The sequence below is a fragment of the Nematostella vectensis genome, chromosome 4, assembly GCF_932526225.1.
Source record: "Nematostella vectensis chromosome 4, jaNemVect1.1, whole genome shotgun sequence".
NCBI classification, from domain to species: Eukaryota; Metazoa; Cnidaria; class Anthozoa; order Actiniaria; family Edwardsiidae; genus Nematostella; species Nematostella vectensis.
Genome location: NC_064037.1, coordinates 2,822,865 through 2,840,388, shown reverse-complemented (window position 1 = coordinate 2,840,388; position 17,524 = coordinate 2,822,865). Strand labels below are relative to the sequence as shown.

The 17,524-nt window shown below is 42.4% G+C and overlaps 2 protein-coding genes across 2 annotated transcripts; one reads left to right on the top strand and one right to left on the bottom strand.

The window, feature by feature from the left end:
• Positions 1–1,876: 1,876 nt before the first annotated feature.
• Positions 1,877–9,598, top strand: LOC116617858. Its single transcript, XM_032380948.2, has 8 exons — positions 1,877–2,023; positions 2,138–2,185; positions 2,276–2,340; positions 4,052–4,228; positions 4,362–4,692; positions 4,798–4,991; positions 5,122–5,415; positions 8,120–9,598. The coding sequence occupies exons 4-8, from the start codon at positions 4,193–4,195 to the stop codon at positions 8,750–8,752; spliced, it is 1,488 nt and encodes a 495-aa protein (XP_032236839.1). The 5' UTR covers positions 1,877–2,023; positions 2,138–2,185; positions 2,276–2,340; positions 4,052–4,192; the 3' UTR covers positions 8,753–9,598.
• Positions 9,599–10,031: 433 nt separating this feature from the next.
• Positions 10,032–17,075, bottom strand: LOC5511529 (GDP-fucose protein O-fucosyltransferase 1). The gene is made up of 7 exons (XM_001631922.3): positions 16,924–17,075; positions 16,689–16,783; positions 13,675–13,845; positions 13,238–13,356; positions 11,892–12,087; positions 11,153–11,380; positions 10,032–10,604 (listed from the first exon to the last, which is right to left on the bottom strand). The coding sequence occupies exons 1-7, from the start codon at positions 17,042–17,044 to the stop codon at positions 10,434–10,436; spliced, it is 1,101 nt and encodes a 366-aa protein (XP_001631972.1). The 5' UTR covers positions 17,045–17,075; the 3' UTR covers positions 10,032–10,433.
• Positions 17,076–17,524: the final 449 nt, after the last annotated feature.

Below are 17,524 nucleotides of genomic sequence, written 5' to 3'. Positions count from 1 at the left end.
TCTAAATCGCAAATAACACGCACAGGCCCACGCCAGTAACCTTTATTTCGCCCTTTTTCGGGCCCATCTGATTGGATTTGGTATTGAATTTCTGGTAAAATTTGGCACTGATCGTTGCCAAGTGACCCATCTCTTTTCTCCGTTTTGTAGTCTTGGCTCATTTGATATCGCTAGTCGGCAATGGAAACGTATCCGTGCTTTACCACACCACATTATTTATTAGATACAAAAATTTGTCTGATAACATTCATCCTAATCAATATCCTATAACATTATTTATCATAGATACAAATGAAATTGGTCTGATAACATTTATCATTATCTGTTAGCATCGGACATGACTGAACGCACATGTATTGGAGTCCAAAAACAAAAGCCAATAATAGGGATAAAGCGTCCATGTGTGTATTCAACGCCTTTATCATAATTATTCATAACAACAAAACATCAATATCTTTTACTTGCACACTGCACAAATAAAAATGCTGCATCTGTTTCTTGTTCTGTCTAAAGTTAAATTTTATAAAATAAAATAAAACAGGTTTCTCGATTGCTCATTATTGAAATTGATGACACCTGCCTTGTCGTGAAGGGGAGGGGCTTAAAGCGGGTGATACACGCGCACTCAAGGAACCATTCAGCCTTTATAATAACATATTTCACACTAAATTTATCGCCACCTACTATACAATTAAAATATCGCTATTTTTTACCACGAAAATGTTTCGAGAAAGAAAAGAATAATCTCAATTAAGCTATTCATGGATGGAACGATTTTAAAATTGTCTATGTTATCTTACATATATGTTTAAGACTTTTTAATATATATTTTTTATTACTATCGTTTTCCAAAGAGCTTATGAGAAGAATAACTTATTTAAAATTGTTTAAGTAGGAATATGGAAAACGTGATAGCTGATGGTGGCTGTGCACTCGGACACCCACCCCTGCTTGCTCGTTGTTTGTAATGCTTTTGTTAGTTATCTCTAAATTTCCACACAAAAAAAACAATGTATGAATAACTAAAAACTACGGACTTGTAACAATGAAAAAATAATAGATAAAAACTGGATACACAAAAAGAGTATTTCGTGTTCGAGAAAGACAAGGACTCTTTCTCTTCGCCTTCTCCATGATAAGGTTGTTGATTATGTTGTCGATAATCCAGCAGCTTAATCATTTTCTTTCGTCCCCTTTAAAGTCATGCCATAGTACCCAGGGGAAAAGGTTCGGTCGATACTCTTCCCTTTAACCAACAAGAGAAAGAATCAAACCAAATAAGAAATCTCAAATTTTTCAACGGCGTTGTTGACACCGTGTACCCAAACTTGTGACAAGTTTGGGTACACGGTGTCAACAACGCCGTTGAAAATTTTGATAATCCCTCTCTTTAATAGCCCCCCTCCCCCTCTGTGAGGAAATAAAAAAGCCTCATGGGAGTTGTTAGGGCTTTATTAATATAATACAAGCTTTGTCTGCAGTGCTGTTGGCAGGAGACTTTAAAGAGGAGTACTGTCGCTACTAGTGTTACTACGACAGGATACCTGACGACATTTTGTCATAACAGCTTTTTTATTGAAAATTTAAAATTTCCCACCCGAAATTTGGGAATCGGGAGGGAATTTCATGAACTTGTTTTTAACTCACTTACAGATAGCGGAATTATTTTCGACGAGCTCATCCAACCCATTCCATTTTAATTAAATTGTTCACATGACAAAAAATAATAAAATGTTTGATCAAATTTGACACTTTTCTTTCAAAAAACACGTTACGGTGTGTGAATCTCTAAAACCAGTCGCACCTGTTTGTGAACAATTTAAAACAAATTTAATTGTTCATATTAATAATTGATCAAGTACAAGAGCTTTTAAAATTTTTTTCTCTTGACAAATCTTGACATTAGAGAATCGAGAGTTTGACAAAGCAGTCAAACGTGCTTGCAAAAGGGTGAGGTAACACACTCTGTGTCCAGTTTCAAGAGAAAGAACGGCTAGCACTCTGACAGGATTGTTGTTATATGGTGAATATTTTCGTTATCATCATCAACTGCATCATTCTAAGCATTAGGGTACCAACTTAATTCATATAATCCACAATCTTTCTCAATAACTCCATTTTCTTGAATTCATCTCAGGGAATGTGGCGGCTATATTGGTCAATTACAGGGGCCACAATGTTGATGGTATGTCCAGATCTAAAAAAATAGATTGTTTTTGGGGGGTTCCAACCGTCATCTTTATACTTCTCATATATTTGACTTTCTACGCTGCAGGCATGTATGGTCTACGGGTGCACCTTCTCAGACACTCGAAATAGGGAATGTGAGACTGAAATAAAGTAAGTTTAGTTCCATCATACATAGTGACGTTCATTGCTTTCTCATCAGCAAGGGTGGTATTTGAACTAAGTCCAGTGTAAAATTCATTCAAATTTAAACCCGTTTGGTAGCTTTTCAAAAGAGTTTTGATCGATCAGATCTGTGGCAAAACCAATGCTTTTAGTGAAATTGTGAAAATAATGATATATTTTAATCGGCGAGGCGCGATGCAAGTGCAAATAAAATCGCAGATTTGAGGGGTTTTGTTCGAAATCTAAAATACTATAGTCGCAAACCACTCCACCTTGCATCATGAGTCACACTTTATTTGTTATTTCAAGCGGGCCACCGAATCGATTTCTTGTAAATATCGGAACGTAAGTTAGAAATTGACACTTTTAGGAATCGATTCGGTGGTCCGCTTGTCATATAGAGGCCGCGAAAGGAGATTCTGGACTGCTTGCTTTTTGGAATTTAAGGATTGAAATATTGTCTCCCTGGGTTAATTTAAGGCATCAGAGCACCCTGTCATGGGGATACCCTGACATGGGGGTACCCTGACATGGGGATACCCTGACATGGGGGTACCCTGACATGGGGATACCCTGACATGGGGGTACCCTGACATGGGGTACTGACATGGGGGTATACAGACATGTGGGTACCCTGTCATGGGGGTACCCTGACATGGGGGTACACTGACATGGGGATACCCTGACATGGGGGTACCCTGACATGGGGGTATACTGACATGGGGGTATCCTGACATGGGGGTATCCTGACCTGGGGGTATCCTGGCATGTGGGTATCCTGACATGGGGGTATACTGACATGGGGGTATCCTGACCTGTGGGTACCCTGACATGGGGTATCCTGACATGGGGGTATACTGACATGGGGGTATCCTGACCTGTGGGTACCCTGACATGGGGTATACTGACATGGGGATACCCTGACATGGGGGTACCCTGACATGGGGGTATACTGACATGGGGGTATCCTGACATGGGGGTATCCTGACATGGGTGTACCCTGACATGTGGGTATCCTGACATGGGGGTACCCTGACATGGGGTACTGACATGGGGGTATACAGACATGGGGGTACCCTGTCATGGGGGTACCCTGACCTGGGGGTATCCTGACATGTGGGTATCCTGACATGGGGGTACCCTGACATGGGGTACTGACATGGGGGTATACAGACATGGGGGTACCCTGTCATGGGGGTACCCTGACATGGGGGGTACACTGACATGGGGATACCCTGACATGGGGGTACCCTGACATGGGGGTATACTGACATGGGGGTACCCTGACATGGGGGTATCCTGACCTGGGGGTATCCTGACATGTGGGTATCCTGACATGGGGGTACCCTGACATGGGGTACTGACATGGGGGTATACAGACATGGGGGTACCCTGTCATGGGGGTACCCTGACATGGGGGGTACACTGACATGGGGGTACCCTGACATGTGGGTATCCTGACATGGGTGTACCCTGACATGGGGGTATCCTGACATGGGGGGTACCCTGACATGGGGGTACCCTGACATAGGGGTATCCTGACATGGGGGTACACTGACATGGGGATACCCTGACATGGGGGTATCCTGACAAAACTGCCTCCGGGTGTATGAGGTGGAGGGCTGGATCTCTTCTGAAGTTGCTCAAAAGGCACAAAATGCAAAAAAGAGCTTATTTAGTGCCTAAATCTTGCAAACAGAAACTTCGACTCGGATGTGATCACTGTGACCGATGAGACTGAGGAAGCTGAGGCGGACTGGTTCAAGAAATGCGTCCAGTGTTATTACAGCTTGCAGCCGCCCGATAATTGGGACAAAAAAAAAACAAGTATACAAAGCCTATGTTCAAGGGAGAGAAAAGAAGTGATTACTTCAAGGTATCAAACAAGCAACCACAACACAAATAAAGTACGAATTAACAAACACATAAAAATAAACAAGCAAAAATAACAAACAAGCAAACTAACAAAAAAATGTTTTCATGTTTTTTAACCCTCTTACTATTTGTAGAAAGTTGCCAACCGAATCGAGAAGTTTTTCATGCGGAATAATGACTGGGAAGCAACAAAGGAAAGATCCATTTACAAAGATAATGGTCGTCTGCTGGCCATTACGGACGCACGCTACCTGTATGTCACTCACTTGCTGTTCGAGCTGAGCGAAGAGAGGCTAACAGGGTGTCAAGAGCAGGATGGCAAGACTAAGGTCCCTGACGAAGTGTGCTTTCCGGCGCCATACGGCAGTGCGAGCCCAACTTCTGACTACGACGTGGGACTTATTGGCCCAGAATCTGGATCACTCACAGCGAAATTCAATGACTATTTCGAAAAACACAAGGAAGGTACAATCAAATTATAATAGGCTAAACAAATGCGGGTAAGATCGCAGGCTGAACTATTGTTCGTGAGATCGCAGGCTTACCCCTTACGTGATATTTGTATTCCAGGTGACCAATTACTGTTCGGCAAGCCGTCGGAGCGAGTCTTCGACACGAATATTTACGCGTTTACCCTGGAGTATGCCATGCCAGACTTGTACGTATTCCAAGGAGCGGGAAGCACTGCTTTTCCTAAAGACTTATTCAACGCTAATCTTAAGGCCTACTACCAAATGCAGGAGCTGGCAAGCTCATATTTTAAGGTAAACTAACGGTCCGTCTGTAAATCGTCGTCTGTCTGTTCTGCTGTTAAAGAGAGCCCACGAAAGTAAGCCAAACGAGGACTTAGAAGAGGTACTCGATAATAAAAGGATCCCAATTTTTCTTTTTCAGTTGTACAAATTCTGGAAACCCTATTTCGACGAACTAGTGGCCGATGCTAAGGAAAGTCTACCCGGCTCAGCAAACGCACGTACTGGCCAGATGGAAAATGTCGACAAGAAAGGGTTTTTTCAGAAATGGTTGGAGCTATATGAAAAAAAATATCAAGAATGGTCAGAAGAGAACTTTGACAGTAAGGACAAGTTCCGAGCAAAGCATAACGACTTGTACCAGTCCATCGTCCAGCAAGCAGAGAAAAACTACAAAACTAATGAACTCCCGATGATCAACAACTATGTGTCTGAGGCGAGTCTTAACCAAGCATCAGTGCTGTAACGCTCATAGGGGAATGGAGGGACTGTACCGTAACCCTATAGGGGCAGGGGGACTGTACCGTAACCCTATAGGGCCAGGGGGCTGTACCGTAACCCTATAGGGGCAGGGGGACTGTACCGTCACGCCTATAGGGGAATGGAGGGGCTGTACCGTAACGCCCATAGGGGAATGGAGGGGCTGTACCGTAACCCTATAGGGGAATGGAGGGGCTGTACCGTAACGCCCATAGGGGAATGGAGGGGCTGTACCGTAACGCCCATAGGGGAATGGAGGGGCTGTACCGTAACCCTATAGGGGAATGGAGGGGCTGTACCGTAACCCTATAGGGGAATGGAGGGGCTGTACCGTAACGCCCATAGGGGAATGGAGGGGCTGTACCGTAACGCCCATAGGGGAATGGAGGGACTGTACCGTAACCCTATAGGGGAATGGAGGGGCTGTACCGTAACCCTATAGGGGAATGGAGGGGCTGTACCGTAACGCCCATAGGGGAATGGAGGGACTGTACCGTAACCCTATAGGGGAATGGAGGGGCTGTACCGTAACCCTATAGGGGAATGGAGGGACTGTACCGTAACCCTATAGGGGAATGGAGGGACTGTACCGTAACGCCAATGGGGGGCAGGGGGACTGTACCGTAACCCTATAGGGGCAGGGGGACTGTACCTTAACCCTATAGGGGCAGGGGGACTGTACCGTAACGCCAATAGGGGCAGGGGGACTGTACCGTAACCCTATAGGGGCAGGGGGACTGTACCGTAACCCTATAGGGGCAGGGGGACTGTATCGTAACGCCTATAGGGGCAGGGGGACTGTACCGTAACCCTATAGGGGCAGGGGGACTGTACCGTAACCCTATAGGGGAAGGGGGACTGTACCGTAACGCCTATAGGGGCAGGGGGACTGTACCGTAACCCTATAGGGGCAGGGGGACTGTACCGTAACGCCAATAGGGGCAGGAGGACTGTACAGTAACCCTATAGGGGCAGGAAGACTGTACCGTAACCCTATAGGGGCAGGGGGACTGTACCGTAACCCTATAGGGGCAGGGGGACTGTACCGTAACGCCAATGGGGGGCAGGGGGACTGTACCGTAACCCTATAGGGGCAGGGGGACTGTACCGTAACCCTATAGGGGCAGGAGGACTGTACCGTAACCTATAGGGGCAGGAGGACTGTACCGTAACCCTATAGGGGCAGGAGGACTGTACCGTAACGCCTATAGTGGCAGGGGGACTGTACCGTAACCCTATAGGGGCAGGGGGACTGTACCATAACCCTATAGGGGCAGGGGGACTGTACCGTAACCCTATAGGGGCAGGGGGACTGTACCGTAACGCCAATAGGGGCAGGAGGACTGTACAGTAACCCTATAGGGGCAGGAGGACTGTACCGTAACCCTATAGGGGCAGGGGGACTGTACCGTAACCCTATAGGGGCAGGGGGACTGTACCGTAACCCTATAGGGGCAGGGGGACTGTACCGTAACCCTATAGGGGCAGGGGGACTGTACCGTAACCCTATAGGGGCAGGGGGACTGTACCGTAACCCTATAGGGGCAGGAGGACTGTACAGTAACCCTATAGGGGCAGGGGGACTGTACCGTAACGCCTATAGTGGCAGGGGGACTGTACCGTAACCCTATAGGGGCAGGGGGGCCGTACAGTAACGCCAATAGGGGCAGGGGGATTGTACCGTAACCCTAGAGGGGCAGGGGGACTGTACCGTAACGCCAATGGGGGGCAGGGGGACTGTACCGTAACCCTATAGGGGCAGGGGGACTGTACCGTAACGCCTATAGGGGCAGGTGGGACTGTACCGTAACCCTATAGGGGCAGGGGGACTGTACCGTAACCCTATAGGGGCAGGGGGACTGTACCGTAACGCCTATAGGGGCAGGTGGGACTGTACCGTAACCCTATAGGGGCAGGGGGACTGTACCGTAACGCCTATAGGGGCAGGGGGACTGTACCGTAACGCCAATAGGGGCAGGAGGAATGTACAGTAACCCTATAGGGGCAGGAGGACTGTACCGTAACGCCTATAGGGGCAGGGGGACTGTGACGTAACGCCAATAGGGGCAGGGGGACTGTACCGTAACCCTATAGGGACAGGGGGACTGTACCGTAACCCTATAGGGGCAGGGGGATTGTACCGTAACCCTAGAGGGGCAGGGGGGCTGTACCGTAACCCTATAGGGGCAGGGGGACTGTGCCGTAACGCCTATAGGGCCAGGGGGCTGTACCGTAACGCCTATAGGGGCAGGTGGGACTTTACCGTAACCCTATAGGGGCAGGGGGACTGTACCGTAATGCCAACAGGGGCAGGGGGACTGTACCGTAACCCAATAGGGGCAGGGGGGGCGTGTCCTCCTAATGTTTTGCAAAATTGTAAGGAAATGTTTTCCAAAATTGTAAGGAAATGGCCAGTAGGGGCGTGTGTGTGCCCCCCAGCTATCTTTATGTCCATTGAATCGTGCACCCATTTTTCGATGTCCTTTACGGCTAATAATCCATCAATAGAAAAAGGGACAAACTGGGCACGAGAACTCTTCATAGCGATAGCTCATTAAGAGAACCTTTTAGATAACAAGAGAACCTTCACCGTTTAGATAATAATCGAATCGAAGGACATAGAAGTGATCGGCTGAAATACGTTTTCAAACTCGTTTTAGATGTCAATTGCCCTAGTATTCGCGGCGGAAGCTTATCACACTAGAGGGACGATTCGAGTCGTAGTGGGCGTGCTTCAGATGAAGAAGAACGAAATCAAAGACCTGTTGACGGTGCTGGACTACTGGGTGTCCATGGTTGAGAACTGGGCCGATGCTAACAAGGAATTCCAGCACTGTGGACCATCTGACAAAGTCGCAAAATGTCTGGTAAAGATGAGCAAATATCTTTACCGGACTTTCTACTCCATAAACGGCTTAGATACCCTGCTAAGAACAAGTAAATTGAGCGGTATCATCAACACCTTAAAAACACAGACCAAAGGGCTTATAGAGAATTTTCCAGGAAAGGAAAAACCAATAGCCAAGGAACCTCAGGACATCACCGAGAAGTGGGTCGAGAAATATCGCAACAAAGAGGCACAGCCAGACCACAGCAGTGAAATCAGCCCATTTCTGAAGCTTTTTCTTTGCACCGAGACCGAAAACGATCCGCTGAGCCGAAGATGCATGGACAAAATACAGAAACTCATCTTCGACATCAGTCATTTGCTGGCCGTGGCGTCAGGAAGGGGAGCATCTGATTTCGACATTCTTGCAGCTACCAAGACAGGACAACTCAAGCCAAGAATATAATATATTTACCAAGAGAGGACAACTCAAGCCACGAATATAATACCTTTACCAGAACAGGACAACTGAAGCCACGAATATAATACCTTTACCAAGACAGGACAACTCAAGCCAAGAATATGATACCTCTGCCAAGACAGGGCAACTCAAGCCACGAATATGATACCTTTAACAGAACAGGACAATTCAAGCCACAAATATAATACCTTTAACAAGACAGGACATCTCAAGCCACGAACATAATACCTTTACCAAGACAGGAGAACTCCAGCAAAGAATATAATACCTTTACCAAGACAAAGCAACTCCAGCAAAGAATATAATACCTTTACCAAGACAGGACAACTCCAGCAAAGAATATAATACCTTTACCAAGACAGGACAAATCAAGCCAAGAATATATTATCTTTACCAGAACAGGACAACTCAAGCCACGAATATAATACCTTTACCAGAACAGGACAACTCAAGCCTACCAAGACAGGACAACTCAAGCCACGAATATAATACCTTTACCAGAACAGGACAATTCAAGCCACGAATATAATACCTTTAACAATACAGGGCAACTCAAGCCACACATATAATACCTTTACCAAGACAGGACAACTCCAGCAAAGAATACCTTTACCAGAACAGGACAAATCAAGTCAAGAATATAATACCTTTACCAGAACAGGGCAAATCAAGTCAAGAATACAATACCTTTACCAGAACAGGACAAATCAAGTCAAGAATATAATACCTTTACCAGAACAGGACAAATCAAGTCAAGAATATAATACCTTTACCAAAACAGGACAACTCAAGCCACGAATATAATACCTTTACCAGAAAAGGACAACTCAAGAAAAGAATATAATACCTCTACCAAGACAGGGCAACTCAAGCCACGAATACAATACCTTTACCAAGACAGGGCAACTCAAGCCACAAATACAATACCTTTACCAAGACAGGGCAACTCAAGCCACGAATACAATACCTTTACCAAGACAGGGCAACTCAAGCCACGAATACAATACCTTTACCAAGACAGGGCAACTCAAGCCACGAATACAATACCTTTACCAAGACAGGGCAACTCAAGCCACGAATACAATACCTTTACCAAGACAGGGCAACTCAAGCCACGAATACAATACCTTTACCAAGACAGGGCAACTCAAGCCACGAATACAATACCTTTACCAAGACAGGGCAACGCATTAAACCTTTCATAAAACTCGTGTTGATGTCATTTGCATGTTGTTGCGCCCCACCATGTTACCATGGCAACCAATTTTATACCTTCGTTTATCCAACCATAAAAACTTTGTTAAAAGTAAACTTTTGTGCTACATTAGTCATTGATCCATTGATTCGCTTGGAAATAAGTCAGATAAATGATTGGGCACCCTGTAGCGCTTTATGTAAACCAAGTGTCCGGTTTTTGTTTGCATATTCTTGATATATACTTTTCGTGGAAATATACTTTTCGTGGAAATATAATGTTTGGAATGTATACCATTCAGTATCAATGGAGCAAATAAATATCTGCTCGGTACTATTGTACCCCAGGGTACCAGAGGCTCCGGGCTTCGCGGCGACAACGATTTTAGCGAATCGCCGCGAAGCTCTGAGCCTCTTGTACATCCTATTGTAGAATTGCTTTACAAAAACAACAACTGAGTAGCGTGCCCGATCAGCCGTTCCCAGTGAAGCCGAAGAAAGTAGTGGTCCTGCCATTCACGTCACGTTCACGTTTTACGAACGCGCTAAATGAAGACACGCAGTTGCCGATGAAGTGGTCGGCTCTGGCGAGAATGGCAAGGTCTAGCTGCGGTAACCAGGGATTCTGATGAACCACAATAACCTGACAATCCAAAAAATTAAATAAAACTAAATGAAATAACAACAAAAATAAAAAATAAATGAAATGAAATATAAATACAATGAAATGGAATAAAATGAAACTAAATAAAGTAAAATAAAATAAAAAGAGATGATCAAAGTGGCGGTATAGGTATCTTTTTGAGCTATCATTGTACCAGTGGATGTATGACTATGTGGGTGAGACAGAGAACCCCATACTTCTAGAGAATGAAGGAGTCTCCAGGGATTGCAAATATTTACTCCACACCTTTATACTGTTAATTCAAGATCTTGATACGATTTGTCCAAATTATTTGAAATAGCCTCAAATGCAATCGATGGTGTTATTGCTGTTTTTAAAAATAAGCTCCCTCATGAAAACGGGCAAGCATCACAGCACACATTTTTTTATGATGATGAATCGCAAAGGATCTGCTCAACCTATCTAGGGTTTTATCAAATCAAATATTATAGATAATAATTTGTTTGTTGATGATTCCCATTTTCTCTTGTACAAGGTTAATTTTAAAATTTGTCTGAAATGCTTACGTTTTTTGTGAGTGCAGCCCTGAGCTCCTGTAGCATAGGGTTATTATCTGTAGCAACGTACACAGCTTTGGCATGGATTTGATTGACAGCTGTCAAGGTTTGATTGATGATGTCATCAGGGGAAGGAAGGCAGATGGTCTTGGTAACTGTGCGGTAATGGCTGTATCCCAGGCACTGAGGCGACGCCATGAAGCTGGAGATCCCATCCACATGCTCACAGGCATTTTGCTGCATCACGATGGAAAACACCATTATTTACACCATTCCAGTTGTACTCTTTAAAACTCTCTACCAAAACGTTTAAAGATTTTGGCGTGCACTATATTATTTTTTAATGACCCACACTTCAAGGAAGAGGAGACTATGGCCAATACGTTGAGTGTGTTGCATTGGGGATTTTTTTATTGTGCTATACATAAGATAAGAAAAAAACAAAATAACAAACAAGGTCGTTATCTTAAAGGGGGAAGGCTGATAAGACACGATGCATAGAATTTAGATTGATAATTAATATGAGCTTTAAACACTGAAGTAAAACACTCGAGCAGACTTGACGGACAATACATGAATGCCTTGCAAACTACACAATTTCATTATTCTCTACATTAATGGATATATCACCTATGAATATCTTTAAATATTATGTATACTAAGCCTAATAGTTTTCTACTAATTATCATGCCTGGTGCTCTTCTTTTTTCCAAGCTTCAGCAGGATTGCATCTTACTTTTAGACTTACCCAGTCAATGCCATTTCGTAGATGAATCCCTACAAACTTTCCCTTTGGCAACGACTTGCTTATGTACTCCTCGACTTGCTGGGTTATCTTAGGAGACCACTGTAAGTACTGGTGAAGCTGACGGTCAAGTTCAAGTACTGGGAAGGTAGCAGGGGCACCTCGAAATGCCAGCACAGGGTGCAAAGATGGGGGGAATCTGTGTGCGCAAATGAAATCCTTAATGTTTCTGTATTGTACCCCCCCCCCCCCAATACTTTCTTAATGTTTCTGTATTGTACCCCCCCAATACTTTCTTAATGTTTCTGTATTGTACCCCCCCCAATACTTTCTTAATGTTTCCGTATTGTACCCCCCCAATACTTTCTTAATGTTTCTGTATTGTACCCCCCCTCCCCAATACTTTCTTAATGTTTCTGTATTGTACCTCCCCCCAATACTTTCTTAATGTTTCTGTATTGTGCCCCCCCCCCAAATACTTTCTTATGTTTCTGTATTGTGCCCCCCCCCCCCAATTGTCTTATTCATGCTCAGTCTATTTTAAAAACTGACCCCGGTGTCATACATCAATACTGTGATATCTGGGGCACGTTGGGGAGCAGTGACTAATTGCATAACAAAACCACTAATAACAAATCACTAAATGAACATAACAATATTGTTACATGCATCTCTACTATGTAACTGTTGTTTCCACTATTGTCCGACATATGTATCTCTTGAATGGCTTACTGTTGTTTCCACTGTTGTCTGACATATGCATCTCTTGTATGACTTACTGTTGTTTTCACTGTTGTCTGACATATGCATCTCTTGTATGGATTACTGTTGTTTCCACTGTTGTCTGACATATGCATCTCTTGTATGACTTACTGTTGTTACAACTGTTGTCTGACATATGCATCTCTTGTATGGCTTACCTGTTGTTTTCACTGTTGTCTGACATATGCATCTCTTGTATGGCTTACTGTTGTTTTCACTGTTGTCTGACATATGCATCTCTTGTATGGCTTACTGTTGTTTCAATGCTGTCTGACATATGCATCTCTACCATGTGGCTTACTGTTGTTTCCACTGTTGTCTGACATATGCATCTCTTGTATGGCTTACTGTTGTTTTCACTGTTGTCTGACATTATGCATCTCTTGTATGGCTTACTGTTGTTTCCCTGCTGTCTGACATATGCATCTCTACCATGTGGCTTACTGTTGTTACAACTGTTGTCTGACATATGAATCTCTTGTATGGCTTACTGTTGTTTTCACTGTTGTCTGACATATGAATCTCTTGTATGGCTTACTGTTGTTTCAACTGTTGTCTGACATATGCATCTCTAACATGTGACTTACTGTTGTTTCCACTGATGTCTGACATACGCATCTCTTGTATGATAAGACAAGTGGAACACTTCATAATCATCAAAATCGACACCAAGCTCATCCCAGAATGGTCGAAAAGGATTTCCATCCTGTAAATCAAAGCAAAATATGATTTAAAATAATTCTTAATAAATATAAAAGAGCCCGTAGCAACCCATTAAATTAAAATGGCCATGCTAAATAGGGCAAGAATATAACCTTAATGCAAAATGTAATAACTCTTTGATGGAACATGTAATTATTTTCATACACAAAATGTATAAAATATTAATGCAAAATGTAATGAATAGTATTTTGTTCAAACAAACAAAAACTTGGAAATTCCAATTCAAGCCTCATCAATTTTTTTAGTAATACCAAATATTAGAGTGTATCCATGAGTACAGCCAATACATAACAATCATCACCTTCATTTGACATTTGGTAGAAGAGCCAGGCGGAAGCCAGCAATACCCGACACGTTTACCAGCAGGCCAAACAGTAGGCGCAATGAAAGACATAAAATCTTCCATGAGAACTACCCTATGGTATTGCTGTATGGGCGCAACTAGGAAGAACTCATCAAAAGGGATATTTTTCTATTGAAAGAGAGCAACAAAAAGAATAACAATGATAAGGCAAAATTTAGACTATATATGATGAGATATAATAACATAACAGCTATATACGCAAGGTATACTCAAGGCTTGAAATGTCACATGACTTTCACAATAAAAGCATTCTCATGAAGCCTATCCAAATATGAGGTTCAGGCAATTAACCCTGGCTCTTTTTAGCGTCGTGGATGAAGTGGATGATACCACAGTGTATGAAATCATACTGGGTTGCTCTCCCAGTTACTTACAGTATGTCGCAAATGACATTGCCCACTTCGGTTCGGAGAGGGTTATGCTAGACCCAAAAAAATGCAGGGCTTGTAATTAACTTTTTGCAATAATAATAATAATAATAATAATAATAATAATAATAATAATAATGCTCGTTTATTTCAACCGTTTGCAGTTCTTTTACAACTGAATTACCGGTAGGGTCAGCTAACTACAAAATACATTACACCATACATAATTCATAATAACATTAAATCCCCAGCATATTGTGCTGAGACGAATTTGGAAAAACGGTCCGTGCGACCCGGAACCACACTATGTGAGCGCTTAGATCTTAGGGAGTATGGCGAGTTGGAGGATATAAGTCTGCTTGACACTAGGGGGTATAAGACGCTCCCCTGTTTGATATTGCTTATGAATTTTCTGCACACATTGTGACGCCGCGCCTCTAAAGAAGACAAGCATGCGCGTTCGAGGGCGTCCTCGTAGCTAAGGCCACTACCGAAAATTATTCCTAGAGATCTTTTTTGAATTCTTTCTAAGGCAGCACATAGGTATTGCGGAAGGTTGGAAAAGACAACGCAGGCATACTCTAAGATGGACCTTATAAGAGAACAGTACACAGACACTAAATCCCTTTCTGAGACACCACATGATTTTAGTTTATCAGCCGTCCCCTACGGGCAACCTTTATTTATTGGGCACCGTTATTGAGAGGGTTTTAGCTATAAGGCTGTTTGGTGTTCATGTCAGTCAGGACCTAAGCTAGAACATGCTCATTGAATATAATTTTCAGGAAAGCCAATAAGCACCTCTATGCCATCAGAATCCTTAGAAAGCCAGGAGTCAAGCATGGAGATCTCATCTGTATATATTCCATGCTGGAGTATGCATCGCCTGTGTGAACGTGCTCAAATAGAGAACAGAGATGGCTTTTTAACTATTGGGATCCCTGTCTTTCTGAAGGTGAAAATTTACAAATTAATTTTTACCTCTGTGTTTTCAATATATCAAGTTTTATTATAAATATCTTTATTTTATTCTATAAGAAATTTTATATGCTATAAAAAAATTTCCTTATTCGAGAAATGTTTAGAAAACATAAACGACCCTCTTTTTAGTCTATTCCTTATTCGGATAAGTAGTTAAAACGAGATCGGGAGTTATGAAATACCATTTCCTTTTTCGAGAACTCTTTCGAAAGGAGTCGTTAAAGCGAAATCGGGCGTTATGATATTTCCTTTCCTTTATTGAGAAATGATGAGCAAACACTGACAATCCTCTTCATAGTCTATTCCTTATTCGGATAAGTCGTAAAACGAAATCGGACGTGGGAGATTCCATTTCCTTATTCGTGAAAACTAACTTGAATAAGGAACAGTTCCCCATTTGTGTCACTGCACTAATCTATTTGTTTTGTCAGAGCCATATCTAGTAGCCAAGGTGTTAATTGACAACAAGCACTATCTGTCAAATTGTGGTTTTGTTAGAAAGGTCAAATTCCTTCTACATGCATACGTAGTCAAGTAAAGCGTGAATATTTCTCCTCTAAATATATTAATGCGTTTGGAAAGAAAGCCCAAGATACAAATACATTTATTAGATGAGAGGTAGATTTCCTCTCTTTTGCTAGATTCATTTGTGAAAGCGATTGCATGCATTGCGTAATTTGACCTTTTGTAGCAAATAGAGTCTCATGTTCACAGCTCCGCTTAGCAGCGAGCACGTTGAAGCATCCAAATTTACCCGACGAAAATGCTGTTGGACTTGTTTTGAATAAACTGTTATGCCTAAATACTGTTTCAACTCGAATTAAAAGATATCATGTAAGTACCCCCCGAGATTTGAATAAGGAACTGAGCGAATAAGGAAACAGACGAAAAAGGAACTGCGAATAAGGAACTAACTTCACTCTGGTTCTGCTAGAGGGAAACATTAATTGTGGTTGGTTTGAAAACCCTGAAGTTCTGGACGTCAATGGTGCTTTTGGCTGTGAGTTAGAAATACTTTTTGGGTCTCTGCTCCAAACGGCACGTTTGTGAGTGCTTTCTCTCGCTAAGAAAAATTGTTAAATTGCAGCTTCTCTTTGCCTGATCATTTGAAAGTGGAAACCTTTCCCGATACCCCCTTTTAGCTAGGGATTGTGATTCGTGTGGTTCTTGAGTTTTCTAGTTACTCATTTTCTCCATGAAAGATGCCACACACTTTTTCCTTGGCTTATTAGATATAAGATATGAATATTTGATTAAGTCATTGATGACATCATGTCATGTGACTGTCTAAGTAGTAAACCCCTACCATTAATTAAGTTATCTCATGATTTTCAAATCCATTTATCTTTTAATAAGTGCTGATGTTATGTTGCATTACCATCTACTTGACCCCTTTCACTTTTACCAAATGTAATTTGCCCTACAATAACCTATCATTGGAATTAATATTCATATATTTCTGAAAAAGCTATTTATAACATCATGTCACATAACTTGGTTAAATTCCTTAAGCATGAATATTTTATTTCATCAGACATGTGTGAATTTGTTGGCATTATTTTTGCGTGCCATTGTAAAGAAAAATAAACATTTAATACGTACGTATGTCCTCCAGGGAGGCAAGGCTAAAGTCCTGTTGATCTCCTTTGCAAATGATAACGCGCCTAAAAAATGATCTGCTTGATTTCCAAAACGCCCTGCAAGTGGAAACAAGAGTCTGAATATCATGATAACTTAAATTAAATAGCGACTAAAGACTTTCCAAACTTCCTTCGAAGATACCAGAAGTTTACAAAACAACTGCAAAAAAATGCAAAAAAATAATGAAATCACTTACCCATGCAAGGACAATACAATACGTATCCATTTGAATCAAATCTAGATAAAACTAGGGAGACGTACAAACACAAAATAGAAAACGTAAATAAACGAGTGAAAACACACCTGCCGGCAGCCATTTTGAAAAGTGGTCAGCGGAATAAAGATCTGTACTTCATATATGACATGTGGAGTGTACCGAGACTAGAAATAATTCTAAAATGTTCCTCAATACACCAAAAACTGGAAATCGACTCTGCCAAATTTTCGTCTATAATAAGACTTCTTCAGGGCAGTTACAAATTCTGTGTCAGAATTTGTAACTCGTCTATAAACTTTTTAAATGACAAACAAAATCTATCTTGGTATGACTACGCCTACTAAATGTCCGTGGCTGAAAGAACCTTTGGTTGGATTAGTACAGTTCATACACACTACAAGTACCACTAGTGGACAGAAGAAATCATCACATATTTAGCGTAACTTGGTTCAGATAGAGATGAAAATACGTCATGAAATATGTCCCTCTAAAGTCTGTCTCGTTAAAGTTTGATTCTGCCTTCAAAAAAGCCGCCATAATCTCTCTTTGGGAGAACTCCACAGGTAGCCAAGATCTGTGA

What these genes read in the sequence shown, in the direction of transcription:
- LOC116617858 (XM_032380948.2), top strand. Translation starts at nt 4,193, where the DNA reads ATGTTCAAGGGAGAGAAAAGAAGTGATTACTTCAAG. An exon ending in AAAGAAGTGATTACTTCAAG is followed by an intron (nt 4,229 to 4,361) that starts GTATCAAACAAG and finishes TACTATTTGTAG; the next exon opens with AAAGTTGCCAACCGAATCGA. An exon ending in TTTCGAAAAACACAAGGAAG is followed by an intron (nt 4,693 to 4,797) that starts GTACAATCAAAT and finishes TTTGTATTCCAG; the next exon opens with GTGACCAATTACTGTTCGGC.
- LOC5511529 (XM_001631922.3), bottom strand. Translation starts at nt 17,044, where the DNA reads ATGGCTGCCGGCAGGTGTGTTTTCACTCGTTTATTTACGTTTTCTATT. An exon ending in TACGAAATGGCATTGACTGG is followed by an intron (nt 11,381 to 11,891) that starts GTAAGTCTAAAA and finishes ATCGTGATGCAG; the next exon opens with CAAAATGCCTGTGAGCATGT. An exon ending in GGGCTGCACTCACAAAAAAC is followed by an intron (nt 10,605 to 11,152) that starts GTAAGCATTTCA and finishes TTGGATTGTCAG; the next exon opens with GTTATTGTGGTTCATCAGAA.